The 16,668-nt window shown below is 39.7% G+C and overlaps 1 protein-coding gene across 1 annotated transcript in view; it reads left to right on the forward strand.

The window, feature by feature from the left end:
- EGF (epidermal growth factor) overlaps nt 1–16,668 on the forward strand; it is a 62,457-nt gene that overhangs the window by 3,489 nt on the left and 42,300 nt on the right. The window contains exons 2-6 of the mRNA XM_009503224.2: nt 5,881–6,012; nt 9,462–9,661; nt 10,631–10,812; nt 13,883–14,113; nt 15,730–15,932. Of these exons, the coding sequence (XP_009501519.2) occupies nt 5,881–6,012; nt 9,462–9,661; nt 10,631–10,812; nt 13,883–14,113; nt 15,730–15,932 (948 nt within the window). The remainder of the gene's footprint in view (nt 1–5,880; nt 6,013–9,461; nt 9,662–10,630; nt 10,813–13,882; nt 14,114–15,729; nt 15,933–16,668) is intronic.

Genomic DNA, 16,668 nt, shown 5'->3' on the forward strand with positions numbered 1-16,668 from the left:
TTGAAAGCATTTCTGCAATTTTTGACATTGCCGTCTTGATTTAATTGTTTATTTTAAGCTGATGTCAGGACTGGGGACTCAGCTACCTTTAAATAACACATCTTTCTTAGACCACAGTGAAAACATAGAACCTTCCACCTCTAAAGAAAAATTACCTGGGCTACACAGGAGTTATTATTCCTACAAGGTAAAAACATGCATATTTGGCCCTGGGAGAGCTTTGATTTCTAACATATTCAATGCTGTAAGCATACATGGTACACCCAGGGGATGGGCCTTATGCCTCTTGGAATCGGTTGCCTGTGCCCTGCTGAAGTACTGCTTTAACAACATTGGGTTTTATTCTCTCAAGATATATAGACGCTTTGCCTACTTGAGACCAAAAAGTTTCCTACATGGCACTGTTTATCTGAAGAAGCCCCTAGAGCAGCCCCTTGCATTATCAGTTTTAGACTAGATACTAGTGCGTGTTAGTCTTGGGCTACCCTAGGTAAATATGTTCTGGATACTGCAAGACTGGAGGTGTACTTTGGCTTCAGGGCTGATTTGAATACTCACTTTGTAAGTTTTAAAAGTGAAGTAAGATAGTTATTAAAAAAAAAAAAACAATATTGTAAAAAAGTTTTTTGAAGAAGGCAAAACACAACCCACATTATTGAAGTTTTACCTAATCGTAGGTTCTTAAATTCTGCACATCTCTACTAACTTCTGACATTAACTGATCAGACCTTGTCACTTTTTCAGGGCTAACATGCTGCACATTCCTACAGAGCTACTGCCTGCAATTGAAGGTGACAACTGCAGCTAACTAGGTCAGCTCTTCTGATCAAATGCTTCTTTCTGTGTTTCAAGCTTTCCACTTTTCATTCTAACTGTTCGCCTCTCTCCTGCCAGGGAGCACTGGTGATGCAGCATATTAAGATATTCCTCTTTGTATTACATCTTTAAATTCACCTTAATTAGCTAAATCCTGGCTTCACCTTGCTCCATACAGCCTTCTGAAGAACACACTGTTAGAACTTCTCATGTTGTCTCCTGAGAAATATGAAACACCAGAACCTTACCAATTCACAGCTATCCTTTCTTTGGAACCATTGCATAAGGAGCAGCAGGAGCCAATGAAATGGGGAACTGTGTCGTCTACCCCTGTCATGACATAGGGATAAACCTGTTGAGCCCCTGCTGTATCCCTCTGTATTTCAGAAGAGTTGCAGTTGAGGCGTGCTTGTTTCCTTGTTTTCAAGTAGCTGTCTTCCAGCTAGCTCACTTAATATTATCCTGGCTTGAAAACATTGTTGCCAAAGAGTAGTTAGGAATTCTTGAAGATGTGTCTGAACCCACAGACCGATTCACAAGAAGATTCCCATTGAATTCTCTGGAAATTGGATCCATCTGAATGTAGTTTTAAATACTAGCTTTATCTGTAAAAGCTTAGATCAAAATAGGAAGGAGGCGAATATGTTACAAGAAATGACAGAAATGGCATCATACATCACACGAAGCTTAATCCTGAAGAGGGCTAAGGAGCAGACTCCAGCACCAATCAGCGCTACTGCAAGACTCATCATTGTTTTTCTCAGTGGAAAATAACAGATATTAATTTTGTGTTCTGTTTTAAACAAAACTGATTACTTTCTAGCATTTAATTTGAAACCTGATTTTAAAGGGAGCTGGATGGCACTATTTGCTGATGCCTTTCAAAGAGGGCCAGGTGATGGCCTCATGAGCTTCATCTTTGAAATGCAAGCCAATAACAATATGTTGAAAGTGGCATGAACTGGGAAGTAGAGGTCCATTTCGTAGTTACTAATTTACACATAGAACTTATTTAGAAGACAAAACCAAAATAGATTTTTTTCCATTCTAGTCCCCAAACCCTTGAGACCTGAGTCTAGGAAGGTAGAAAACTAAAGATATTGTAGTCCCTTGAGATCTTTTTTGCCATTTGTCTTCAAGATGTATCCAAGTGATTTCTGAACTTTATTCCAATTCTAAATTTTATTCTACTTTATACTTGATTAAATCACATGTTTGCTCTTGCTGTCATATCTGTGATATGACCTTCTCTGTAGCTCTGGACTGGAAGAGTCCAGAAGTTGATATTGTATTGTATCTTATTGTATTCACATTGTATTTCTTACCGTAGTATTTGAGCACTTCACAGCCTCTATCCGCTCAAAAATTGTGAGTGATCAAGTGGTACATTAAACCTCATTTAAAATTAGAGAGAGAAGATACTTGTTGTGCCTCATCTATTTTATTGTGACCTGCTGATAAATGGAGCATCTTTTCCATTTCTAGCTATCTTCTGTTCTTTGAGCTCTATGCTTTTAACAAAACAGATGAAAGGCGTGGGCTGCTTTCTTTGTAACCCAGATGAAATTTCATGTTCAGCCTCGTTGAAAAGATTATGGTGGTGGCTAGACGTGGCAGATTGAATTAATATCCAGCCCAACTCCACAGGAACCAAATTTGAGTGAGGTTATTTGAGCGTGTGTATCTGCACATGTATATTTTATGTATATAATGTATGTATTTGGGGCCATAATGAAACGCAAGTTCTGGCTTACTGTGGTTTCTCTGTATCCCTGCCAGGCATACTAATGCTTCACCTTCAGAGCATTTCTCAGGACTCTCAATAAAGTAGCATATTTGTATGCAAAGTCATTGAGAGCTGCCAACATCATGATGACATGATTCATTGTTTTTGCTGAGTCTCAAGGCATTTTTTTGCATAAAGAAGCCTTTGAGAGCTGAGCAGAACCTCATTCTTCCTTTCAGGGCTGGCTGTCAGGACACTGGAGACAGCTTTTGTGGTCACTAAGCCGATTTCTTTCACAGGGTAAAGTTCCCACTGGGGGATGTGGTTGCCAGGACACGTAAAACAGCTACAGCAGGACTCAACTCTATGCTTTGCTTTGGCACTAGGAGTGCAGGTGAAGGCACTGCTAGTTACACCTGATGGATGATTTTATGATCGAGTTCTAAACCTTAAGAGACAGCTTTCATGTTAAGCATAGGACCCTCTTCCATTGTTAGTGCCATAAAAGCTGAATGTTCACAGTGCTGCAGCGTGTTTTACAATAGCGCTGTGTCTGTTGGCGCTCCCTGTTTACCGCTGGAAGGGGCTTTCTCCGGTGGCCGAGCCGCCTGTTGCCACTGCACCCCTTGTCTTTTACTGGGTGGTTATTCTTCCACTATAGCCTTCCTTCAGCCTTTCTTCTCCTTTAACAACCTATATCTGAGAAATACAAACAGCGTGCCGATATAGTCTTACCATTGCCATACACAGAAGTAAAATGATTTCCACACTGCCATTCATTTCTCCTGTGTTTACATGTGTTGTGATTTGAATTGTCTTGCCCAGTAACACGCTAAGAGGTCAGCTTTCTGTCCAGTATGAACACAAATCCTTTTCAGGGTAAACAGGCCTGATATAATCTGCAGGTCAGGCCTAACTGTCTTGTTCTTATTTAATGTGCTCATTATTGTGATTGAATAATAGTTCTTTCATCAGTGTTTCACGTCGCTCAGTCAAATGACCCATCTTTAGCAATCTTAAATCTACACAGTTGCCTTTACCACTCATACTCGTGATTTCCTCAGAGATATAACATCAGGTTTATTTAACAAGCCGCTATTGTCGTAAAAGTATATTGACTAACATGAACTACATTATAGCCTTTAATAACAATGTCCTGCACCTCCTTTTGTACCAGTGACTAGATCAGATTAACTGTCTGCCCATTACTCCATTTGAAAAACAGTGCATCAGAGAGAGGCACAAACAGTGTTCATGCCTGTAGGCTCCTTCACGTCTCTGCTAACACTGACAGCAGCTGTGACAATAAGCTGAGGTCACCAAAGCCCTCTCATATGGGTTACCAAAAAACCTTTTAGCTTTAATGACTCATGGCAATGTTAGTCAGGAGTAGCTCGTTTTAAACTGGCAACCTGGAGCTCATGGTTTCTGTAGCCCATTAACAAACTTCTAAGCCAGTCAAGCCTTTCTAGGGGATTTGGAGAAGGAGTTACTCCTTTGATGCTGTGGAGAATGGCACATGCATCCCTTGTACGTGTGGGAAAATATGCTCCTGAAAGCTGATTGTTTGAAGAAGATTGTGGGTTAGAATTAGAGCACTTTATGGAATTAAGTTGCTGAAAATGCTTCTGCTTTACCTTCATAATCTGTGCAACAGAAATCAGTTGCATGTGCTCTGATTATGTTTCATACATTGTCAAATTAGTTCATCTGCTTTGTGGAACATAACGTTGTGGGAAAACTCTGAAAACAATATGGAAAGACCCCCTAGTCTGTACAGACATGTCAGGTGGCTGTAAAGCATTGACATGCTATTTGAAGAACTTTGACACCTGACACAGAAGAAACCCCTATACACTTCTGCTGCATATAGTTTTTTAAAGCAGCTAAAGGAGACAGTTTCCCAGACCCATGGGGTATCAGAGACCTGCTTGCTTAGCTCTCCCCAGGTTACAGAGAGAGAGGATGTTTCTTTCAAAGTGCTGGTGTGAGTTGGTTAAATTGCAGTCCCTTATAGTTGTTATGAGGTGCCATTTCTGACCTTTGAACCAGGAGAATCCTCACCTAACACTCACAGACCTCCTGAAGCACTGCAATAATTTGCGCTTGATTCAAATGATCATCTAAGATCAGTTATCCAAGGAGAAGCTCTTCTTTCATTCCCCTAAATTCTCCATCAGGAATACAGAAAAAAAATAATTGTTGTGAGCTATACTTGGAATAACTCAATATGTATATGTAGTTTTGGTAATGAATTTATATCCTTTAGTGACTTAATCAAATGTGTCTCTTTCTTTAAAATAATTTGTGTTGATTCCTTTTACCCTGCGTGTGCAAAGTCAGACGATAAAATCAGGACAAAAGGCACTGACATCAAACAGATCTCGGGCAGGGGAAAAGCTGCTCCTTAAAGCAAACCTTGCAGTGATTATACAAGAAGTATACAAGGATATGGTAATGCCAGATGTCAAGCACCTCGGGAAGTTACTATCGGATGCATTTGTTTTCAGTAGGAACTGAAGTTTATCTACATTTTTTGGGACAATCATCCATGGTACTGCCAAAGGGGTTAATTTCTTTCCCCCTTAGTGTAAAATATGCTCCTCAGTGGTGACCTTTTTTCCTGAAAAATAAAGTCCTTAATTTAGGATTTAATTAATAGTTACTGCCTCAAGCCCTGGTAAAACACCATAAATACATCAAATATCTTTTAATTCCTGAAGGCTCTAGCCTAATCTACTAGTCAAAAGCCAAGTTTCTAATTAGTTTGCTTGTTGCCTTGCTTTGGGCTTGTTGCTGTCAGAATATGGGGGGGGGGGGGGGGGTTTAGTGTTTTGTATGTATTTTTGAGAGTTGACTCAAACCGAAATGAGCTCAATGTGGAAGTCAGTGCTGTGGCAGTCTGTTTGCTGCTTTGCTGTTTTGCAAAGTTTGTTAATTTGTTGGCAAAATTATTACTGTGGAAGCAGCTGCAGGCAGCATTTGTATAGCAAATGATTATGCAAATCACAGACATGGAGTTTGAGACAAGTCTGTTTGCTGTGTTTGGGCAATCAGAGACCAGAGTGCCCAGACACTAGGGAGAATGGTAATTTCTGTGGACAGCCTTATAAAAAAACAAAAACAAAACCAAAAAACCCCCACTATGCCTGTGACAATGGACAAACAATTCTGAAACCAATGCATAAAGCAATACAGCCATCCTCCTCTCCTTTTTTAATGATGTGATATTAAATTTTGTGACCAATTTATTATCATATAACTCTGTCAAGGGTATTCTTCTTCTTTGCCGCTTTTGCTAGCTGAATTCTCCTGATCTGTTCAAAAACATGTTTCAGATATTGACGAATGCCTTGAAGGCGGTTTGGGAACTTGTGGCCAAACCTGTACCAATGTTCCAGGGTCCTACATCTGTTCCTGTTTGCCCGGCTACACTTTGGATATTGACAAGCGGTCTTGCTATGTGAACGGTAAGGTCGTTTGCTTTTTTGATGCCTGATAAAGAGCTTTAGAGACACGGTTGGCATTATTTTTCAAAGTGAACGATGCCCAGCTGGTCCCTACTGTACAGTGACCGGGGTGCTCTTGTTCACTGATGGAAAAGCTGCCATGGTGCCACAGAAAAGCGATGGTGAAGGATGAAAAGTATGGTGGTGGGAAGATGAATTAATATATGCAAACAATCAAATAAAACAAACAAAAAAACCCCTTCCTGTTTAATAGACATACTCTCTGGGTGTGCCTGGAACTGTAAACTCTCTTATCCCCATCCTTGCCACTTCCAGGAACTCACGGAAAGATTTTGCTACCTTTGCCTCTTTCACTGTGCTGGTGTTGATGTCTTTCCAGTGTGTTTAGATTCAAGTGACAGTACTGTGAAACCATAGGCAGGAAGCCCTTATTTTTGGTTTGGCCCACTGGTGGTTTCTCAATAAATGAGTGCTACTGTGAGTTCTTTCTCTCCATTGCTCTGTCCTGAGTGTATAAATTGGTTTTCGAATGTGTAAGATGTGTTTAAATCTTAAAAGTTTTTAGCCCTCCTAAGAGGAAAATAGCCACAGTTATGGTCTTTGAATAAACTTCATTTTGTCCTCAACTGATGCTACCCAGGGGAAAAAAAACCATCTAGTTGGACTCTATTGGTTGGTTTAACCGTATATAGTGAGGTGGGAGTGCCCTGAAGTTTGCCTCTCACCTCTCCATCTTGATTTCCTGAATGTCTGGTTTTGGTTCCTGTCTGGGATATGCTACTGCTCCCTTCTGGTCCAGGAGCCCAGGTTTTCTTGTTTCTAACTAATGTTTGCCTGGGGCTCTCACTAATGCAGAGATGGGATGTGTCAGGGCATGTTTCTGACCCAAGAATTAGGAGCTGTACTTGAGTTCCCCATGCATGTAGTCCTTGGGACCATGAACATAACCAAAAGTATTCTGTGCAGCTTCCAGATCGGCGCCAACACGATTACTTCCATCAGCTCCTAGAATCATCATTATTGACAGCAACATGCGACTCAAAGACCCAAGCTGGACTTTTTGTAGCCCTGCCTAAACATCTCTATCCACTTAAATGGAATTTTTAATTTTGGGTTTTTTTAATCAAATGTTTTGTGAACTCTTCACTTCTGAACTGAAGAGAAGTGAAAACAAACGTGTTACCTCACGTGGATATATGTGCACAGGTATCTTTCAAGGAACAATCCTACCTTAATATTAGAGGACTTCAACTTTTTTTAAACATTGTTGCTAATATTTATAGCACCAGTAGAAAGTGAGTTATGGTTCAGGAGCTACTGTGATTGAGATAAGGAACCCTTATGCTAGGTATAAACCCTTCTGTAGGGGATATACCAAGTGAAATACCCTCGTGCTTTAAACATAGGAAGCTCTTTGATGCAGCTGTTGTTTACCTGTTCATTAAACCCCTGATAAAGTAAAGCACCAAATCTGACTGGTGCCTCTGCAATCAAAGTTAGATTTGTTTGGTCCCTGTTCTATTTACAGCCCTGATTCATGGGTGCCTGATGGGAAATTCAGGAGCGGAAAGGACAAAACCGAAGTATATAAATGCTCTTGTTCAACTAATTGGCAAAAACGCAGGCAGTACAGCTGTCAAATTCCTGCGATAAATAAACCTTGCTACACTTCACCGTTCATTTACCATTTACGTAAAGCAAGTCTTCATAGTTTAAGTATTCTCACATGGGGTTGCTCAGTGCAAATAGCAGCAGAAAAAGGGAGTGACTAAAATCCTAGAAGCAGCTGTTATAACTGTGTGATAGCTTGAAAACTTGAGATACAAAAGAGCCTGTTAGTATGGAAACAGAGTGCTCATCATCTTCCTTGTGAAGAGAAGAAAATCACATCTTGGATGCTTGTCAGAACTCTCTGCCTAACTTGCTCTTCACTTGGAGAAATCAAAACTGGTCTCATTCTGCTGCTGTGAAAGGGGTTGAATCAAATAACCTTACAACCATGATGAAGGTGGAGAATCTGGCTAAAATTTGTAGAAGTGATGTCTGTTGGGTTTAAAGCCTCAGGTTTCATGCTAATAGTAAAGATAGTTAGTTAAAAGGCTGCAAAACTGGTCAATAAAACCAGTTTAATTTTCAAAAGTATATGTGCAAGAAAACTGATGATAGTGCATCTTTGATGATATCCATCCCTGCTAAATGGAGAGCTGCTCTGCACTGCAGGAAGATCAACAAGTGATTAGGCTGGCTTGAAAGCTGTCGTTCTGTTGGATGACTATCAATAATTGCATTTCAAAGACACTTGGTTAGACCATTACTTGTATGCCATCATCTGTTGCTTCAGGAAACCATGTTATAAGTCCCCACCATTACCACCACAAGGGGCTTTCTTCTTTGAATGTTGTTCTGGTGGTAAATTAAAGACTAGGCTGCATACCCCTTTTTTTTTTAATTTTAATTAGAAAAAAAATATTTCATTTTAAAATGAAGGCTAAAATGTGACTGGTTGCATAAAAACTCCTTTCCTCTGCTAGACACTTGATAGACATCCGTAATAATCAAATTGCCTAAATGAAAACCTTTGTAGTTTGGAAATGTAGTTAAGGTTCCTTGGGCAATCTTAACACTGCCCTACGGTGATACCCTAAAAATAACAAAGAGGACTTGAGTAAACTGGGTTAGTGTAATCTGCAGCCCCAACCCCTATGTCCTACTGATTGTACTTCCATACTAATCACCTGGTTTTAAGGCTGCATTAAAGCTATTTGGACCATCCTAGTGGCTCATCACTTTCAACCTTAATTGGATTTCTAGAGTTTGGGGCATAATTGGAACACCTTTCATTTTAGTGTATTTTATATTAAGTTATTGATATGCTCTTACCCTTCACTCAATATGTGTGAGTGAAGTTTTTGTTTGGAAGGAGTTGTTGCTGTTGAGGTACAGGTCTTTTGGTTTCCTTCAGCCCTCTGCATCACAAGAAACCTCCACAGTCTCTAGCTTTTTCCTTTGTCCTGTCTTGGGATCTTCAATTTCCATGTTTGGACAGTTAAAGTGAGACTCCAGACCACCTTTCTGTGATAAATTCTTGCTCTAGCACAATAGTTGGAAGCGGTCTTCAATCTGAAGACGCATCCATGGTATAATTCTTCCAACCTCTGTTGGCATGCATGCAATGGTTCTTCTGAACTCTGTCTAGGCTGTAGGATTTGGGATTAGTGGTAACCGCTGCAATCTCAGTTTCATGACTTAGATTTTTGACCTAACTTTCAACATTAAATGTGAAAATATTTATATCTTATTGGTCCTCTGTGGAAAGTTATCATTAAAATATGAAAGAGACTGTTAGATCCTGAACTTATCTTTGTCTAGTATAATACTGTTGAGAACTTAATGCAGCAAAAGTGTAATGCTTAGGCATTAATCGGTTGCTTTTTGTTTTCGCACACCAGACCCTGCACCATTCCTACTTTTTAGCCATGGAAATGCCATCTTTAGAATCGACACTGAAGGGACCAATCACGAAAGACTGGTGGCTGATACTGATCAGTCAACACTTATGGATTTTCATTATACAGAAGAGAAAGTGTATTGGGTAGACTCTGAAAGGCGACTACTTCAAAGAATTCACCTGAATGGCACAAAACAAGAGGTAAAGTAATCAGTTCTCTGGAATTCTCCAAGTTAATGGGCATAAAATCCTCCATGGAAACCACCTGCTCTTTAGGTACAATTCTGCCATTCCTGTTCATTGATTAGCACTTCAGACTTATTAAATAGTTTTTGCTGTCATAATAGTTATTGTCCTGAGTCTAGGGTGTTTTACTGGCATTCACAGTACATTTAGTATTTTCTGTGGATCAAGTGAAAGGGAGTTAAAAATGAAGGAGAGGAAATTCAGACAAACTAAAGCTTTGAAGACAATAATGTTTCTATCAGTTTTAAATTAATCTTTGGAATTATGGAAGTTTGTCTTCCAGATTGCTGTAACTCAAACTGGCAGAAATGGTACGAGAAGAACATGCTTGAATTCCTACTCATTTTTTCTCAAACCTTTTATTGGTTTCTATGGTTGCACAAATACTTATTTTAGCACTTCATCCTTTGTTCAGATAAAGCTGTGCAGTTCATTGCATCTGGCTGATTAAGAAGGGCAGGCAGGCTGTTGTGGCTGAACTTTAATGCTGTGAGAGCCTTCTTTTGTTTGAGAGAGATTGCCAGTGTTCCTGTACCCATGTGGAGTCTTCACTGATGTATTTTATGTAGATTTTTAAGGATCATGGTCCAGCAACAGTGTGTTAAGAAGTCTTCCATCTGTAACAGTACAGGTCTGGGTGCTTCATAGTGTGCCAGATGCAAGAAGCTGTAGCAAAAAAATTAGTGTATTTCTCACAGAGAACAGTTTCCCCTTTTGCAGCAGGTCACTCAGTTGAGAAGGGGTATGTGTAAGTACAAAGACCAAATGAAAGTGATTAAAGAACAAGAAAGAGAAATATCTACAGATCTGAGAGAAAGTAAAGCAGGCAAAGGAATGAAAGGGGAAGCTTCCGTCTGGCGGTCTGTTTCCTATACTGAAAGTCAAGTTTAGGATGTTTCTTGTTGGCAACCTTTTTTTTTACAGAGACTGTGTTACATAGACAAAGGTATTTCAGGATTTGCTATTGACTGGATAAATCAAGACATCCTCTGGGCCAATAGGCAGAAATCAACCATAGAAGCAACAGACATGAATGGGAAGAAACGCCGAGTTCTTCTAAGAGATGTTGGTCATCCCACAAGGATTACCATTGATGCTGAGCAAAGGTAATTTTAACTAGGTTAGTAATTTCATTGAAATGGACTCAAGATATGCAAAGTACCATGATTGCAGTTTATAGGCTGCTGGGCTAGTCTGTGCACAGTGTATTGTGTATAGTCCAACACCTCCTTGAGCTTTGACAAAAGAGGATAGAATATTAATAAGCATATAAGAGATAAATAGAGAAGTGCGTGAGAAAAGCCCACCGAAGTCTAATGCAGAATCTATACCTCTTGGTCATCAGGGATAATTTTGCTAGTGAGAAGAGCTGAGGGTAAAGAGTTATTGCTGGTCCCTTCTCAAAGACTGTGAAGTTTCAGAACAGCAGAAAGCAGGACTGGAGCAGCAAGGGGAATGATGCCTGCAAATGCTGGGAGTCCCTTGTGGTCCAAACCTGGCATACTTAGAATATAAATCAGTATGTTTTCTGAAAAAGGGTCTAAACTTACAGTTTTGCTCCTGTTTTCCTTGCCTCTCTGTCGGCTGCTCTGAATATTGGTTCTGAATCTACTGTTGCTACTTTGTGTCACTAGTAATTTGGCCATCATAAAGATGCTTCTTTCAGCTTCAAGCCATTTACACTGAGAACCATGCTCATATAAGAGATTTGGCCTCCTCAAGAGTTATCAATATGAATTGTCACAGTGGTCCCTCCGTGCTAATTTCTCTTTACCATAAACCTCTCCCATTAAAGTTACAAAAATAAGAGCTTTCAGAAACTTTGAGATGTTTCTGTTTCATAGAGCAAAAGTGTGTTTTTGTGGCCACTTCTGATTTGCAGTACAGTTGCTCAGCAGTGTGTGAAACTATTCTAATATTAAGGCTTATGTGTCCCTTCCTAGTACTTTATATATAAACCTATCTTCTGATGCTGGTAGCATTACTAGTATTCTTTGAGTCTTGTAATTTGGGTAGGATTTAAAGTCCTGAACATCAGCCTTATTTTTTTTTTCTTATTTGCTTTTGAATGTAGTATTTACTGATCTTGTAAATATTCACAAGTCCTCAAACTCGCTGCCAAATGCCTTCGAAACACATGTCACAAATGGCATTATAGAGATATATTTGCTGAACTTACACAAAAGTTTGGGAAGGCTCAAGTGCATATATTCACCTAGGTGTGATTCACCATGCATATAAGCTGTACTCATGTGCTTAGAGGGAGGCCAGTAAGCTGGTAATAAACTGTAAAGAAAGTAGACTCCAAGAAGTCTAATATAATTTTTATGTCCTATGGCGGTTCCCTTGGAGGAAAACCCCAAGGGCTCTATTTTTATTGTGAAGTTAATTAAACCCCCAGCATGTTTATGTGCACAGGCATAAACATGAGCTAAATGTATTCCTTCAAATATGTGCAACTCTTAAGTAATAAAGGTCGGTGTGATACCCTAATAATAGAATTTTTATCAGTAGTTGTGTCTGGATATTAGCAGTGATAGGATTATTTTAGTAGTAATAATATAACTGCTGCTGTAAGATTGTTTTAATTTTTAATGGCATTTAGAAATGCTGAAAAATAAGGATTAAGACTACAGAAAAATAGAGGACAAATACAGTAAAGGCTGGCAATTACTCAGGCTTGTTTCTAATCTTCATTCCTCTTCTGTCTTCCTGCTTGTTCATAGCATATCCTGTCCCTACACTGATTTGCAAAAGCTGTACATAAAGACTATAACCACCTTGGTTTCTTAGTTTCCTTATCTATAAAAAGTAAATCCTAGCATTTGTCCAGATTTCCAGAGTAGTGATGTTTCTTAGGTAACGGGTGCTACAGAAATGCAAGCGGATATTAATAAAGTGTTCAAAAATGGCAGTATAAAATTGGACTGTCCTTCTGGAAACAGGTTTTCACCTATACATTAATAACTTATGATAACTGTAGACTATGTAACAATGAGGAAAATCTGTGAGGCAGGGGCTGATTCTCCCTACTGGTTTAGTAAGTCCCTTGCCAGTGAGATCTAATCCATTTTGGGGCCTTTAACAAATAGTTGAGATAAACACAGTAAAGCTGGCTTTATGCTACATTGCTTTGTACATATAAATTCTGCAATTTTGTAAAGACAAGACAGAATGGTGATGCTTCTAGGATTTTTCTGTGCCCAAGTACAAGCACAAGCACACAAGCCAAGCCAAGACCTAAGCAGAGTCTAAACACAAAAGTTAAAAAATAAAATATACATGGATGAGGGATAACTTGCTATTTTTGAAGAACTGTTGTTAACCTTAGTCACATCAGTAAATCTGGGTTCGGCTCCATGAATAACTTGACATATAAGTAGCTTCAGTGCATAACTGTTTTGAGTATTGGAGCTTTATTTTGACTGTGTCTTAATTTAATGACAGCATAGTCTGGCTGCTATAACCAGCAGGAAGGTAGAAAGAAATGAGAACAATAATAGAAATGGTATTTTTAAGTTAAGCAACTTCAGTGATGTGTTCAGCTAGAGTTTCTGGAAATAGATTCCTCGCCAGAGGAATGCAGAGGGCAATGCGTACCTTCCTCGGAGATGTGCCCTTCCCCAGGTTTGCAGGAGTTCTCTGTAGATTTGAGAGGTTATTCCCATTTCCTTCTCTGACTGCCTGGCTGAACAAAACAGAGGGACAGACAATAGTGCTTCGTGGTTAAGCTAGGCTGATTCCTGTTTGACGTACATAAGAGAGACATTTCTAGTCTCCCATTGCTTCCTGAACAGTGTCATACATTCTCTGATAGAAAGATATTTATTAAAATAATAAAACAACTGTAACAAAACTTTAGTGGTAATATTGCTTCTGTGAAACAGACAACACTTCGTTGTCAAAAATTACTTCCGTTCTTAATAGAACTATGTTAAGGAGAGATGTCTATGGGGCTATCCTGAAATAGGCGAGTACGTATTTAAGGAAGTCCCTTGCTTTATTGTTAGTTTTGGCTCTGAAAGCACTGTGGTAAGACTGAAAAATTCTGCATATGGGAGCAACTGAACAAGGAGTGTGTAGCAGTGATGTGATGTTGCAAATGTGGGGTTTTGTAGTTTTTTCCTCTTTTTTTTCCCTTTTTTTTTTCTCAAAACATTCCTCTCTTGCCTGCAGGCTATTATTTTGGTCTTCAGAAGGTACAGTTTCCAGCATACACCGAGCGTCCCTCAGTGGAAGTGATGTGAGAAATGTTTTCAGAACCACAGAAAAAATAAAGACCATCTCACTAGATTTGGTGGACACAAGGCTCTACTGGATCCAACATGACCATGGGAAAGAGATTTCCCATATTGGATCATGCGACTATGATGGCAGAGCTGTTCGTTTCCTAAAAAATTCTGTCCGGTGAGTTTTCCTCAGCTTGTCAGAAATAAAACACTCATTTCCTGGGGATGCAGTTAGGCTGTCTTCCTCATTCTCCCTTTTATTTTGTCAGTTCATAACACAATAAGGAATAAAAGTGTAGTGGAAATGGCCTGTAACTGTAAATCTAAAACTACTGATAGGAAAATGGAAAGAAGTCACTCTTGTAAGGATAATACTGCCACTCACTACTCTCCATCTTCCAAGCTTTTAGCAAATGATAACTACTTAATCCTTAGAAATCCTCTCTGAGTGTTTATTAGTGGCTGTTTTCTGCAGATAGAGAAGCCAAAACCAAAGAGATTAAATGATTTGTCCAAGGTCACAGTGGGTGAACTCAGGTGTCTGAGCTGTGCTCAAGAGACTGAGCTAGATAAGGTCTTTCCTATCCTCCTCTAGGACTGTTGTCCTCATGAGCTGCCAGGCAGGGATGCTCGGATAACCCCCTGTGCTCAGGCTCTCCAACAAGCGTCAGCAGATGTGGTGTAAAACTGTTCTGTGCAACAGACTTGTTCCCCTCTGCTCCCTGGTGCCAGGGCTAAGCATGGCTGAGGGGGGGCTGTTAGACCCATCTGCTTTTGGGTGCTTTTAATATTTAACCTTCCTGCATTGCAGTGGTACAGATGCTTCATGGTGGGCATGTTTTCAGTGAGGTACTCAGGAAAAGGTTACCTTATATCACTGCAGATTTACCAGGGTGGCTGGATCAGCATAGGTGTAATAGGGATTGCTAGCTGCAAAATGAGAAAAATACATGGTTTTGCTGGCCTGATGATTTAAATATGCAGCACACTATTTGCATATGAGGAACACAAAGCTGGTTTCTCTCTACATTGCCAGCTGTCACACTGGATTTTTCCTTACCCTTTCCCCCTTTCTCCCTTGAGTTGGCTGGTGTTCACTAGGGAATCAACAATTTCTCTTTGAGCCTGGATGATAAGGATTCTCCTTTTTCCACCTGGAAATTGTACTGGAAAGTGGAGGCCAAAAATCCCTCTTTCAGTATTTTTTCTGCTTTCCCTCTTATTTAAAACTTGGCCCTTTTGTGGTTCCTGCTGGCTGCTATAACTGACCAGCATATGGAAAATAAATTCCTGTGATAGGAGAAGCAGCAAGATGGATTTTAGGAACACCGTACTCCTACCACTCCATTGCCACCCTGATTTCCTGGGACAGTCAGAAGTGTCAGAGCAGGCACTGGAAATTGGGAAATAGGGAATGTCACCTGGCCTACATCCTTCAACAAAGCAAATGCCCATTTTAATTGCTGGGTTCACCAGAAGCAGGGTGATACAGAGGCTTTGTCTGTCAATTGAGTTAGTCCTGAACAACAGCTCATATAATCTGTGAGAAATGCAGGTTATCCATTTTGCATATATTTCTTGCAAATCTGCAGGATTCTGGGTGCTGGATTATTTGGTAATGTCTCTGGCACCTCAACTGATTCTCACATATGTAAGATAAGATATATATCAGAATACAAAGAAAGTTTATTTACAGTGAACTTGACTGAACTAGATGCTCAGAAGATGTGTGGGTGAATAAATATATAGGGATCAGCTAATACACCATTTTGTGTTATCTTCTCTTTGTGGTAGACATCAATTGCTTGGTATGTCTCTCTTTGCTGAGCACCTGTATTATTCAGAGTTGAAATCTGGTATGATATGGAGAGCCAACAAATATACTGGAAAAGTTGTAGTCACAATTAGCCTGAAGCCATCATTTTTTCCACCACTGGAGATAAAAGTTGTGCATCCCTTTAAACAGCCAGGTGCAAGAACAGATTCTCAGGATTTTGGTAAGTAAATTGTAATGATACAGTTGTATGTGTGAGGATAATAATGTCGTACACTCTAATTTTTCACAGTAATAATTCTCTTTGGCAAAATTTCAGGCCTCAGTGAAGTCAAGGAAAAAGTTTCCTTCAAATTCAGTGATCCACGGTTCCACTTGGTGTGTGTAACTCCAGCTGGAGTATCAGGCTGGAAGTGTGCTGAGCATGAACTGCTCATTTCATTAATCTGAATATACATGCAGTTAAATGGGATTTTGTCCTCTTCCCTTTGTTTACAAAAAGATGGTTTCTGTACTTTCCTGCTAAATGCACACAGTGTACAGTTTTTTAATCCTCCATGTAGATTATATTCATCAAATGTCTGCTCCCTTCTGGAAGTTTTATTCTCATGTGCATCTAAACACCTCTGATTATTATGGCACTGAAGGATTTTAAGTGCGTAGTATGATCATAGAATCACAGAATGGTTTGGGTCGGAAGGGACCTTTAGAGGCCATCTAGTCCAACCCCCCTGCAGTGAGCAGGGACATCTTCAACTAGAGCAGGTTGCTCAGGTTGTATGATCTGCAAGTCACACTGTGGATGTCTCAGTTTTGCTGTGAAATGGCTGGATTAAGAGTCAGCCTGTTTTAGGCAGGCTTGAAGTTGCTATAATAGTTACAAAATAAGAGCCTTGGGTCTCTTTAATTGATATCAGTTGTAGCCTACAGTATGAGGTGGTCATGTCACTGCCTTTCAC

Source organism: Phalacrocorax carbo, chromosome 4, assembly GCF_963921805.1.
Source record: "Phalacrocorax carbo chromosome 4, bPhaCar2.1, whole genome shotgun sequence".
NCBI lineage: Eukaryota > Metazoa > Chordata > Aves > Suliformes > Phalacrocoracidae > Phalacrocorax > Phalacrocorax carbo.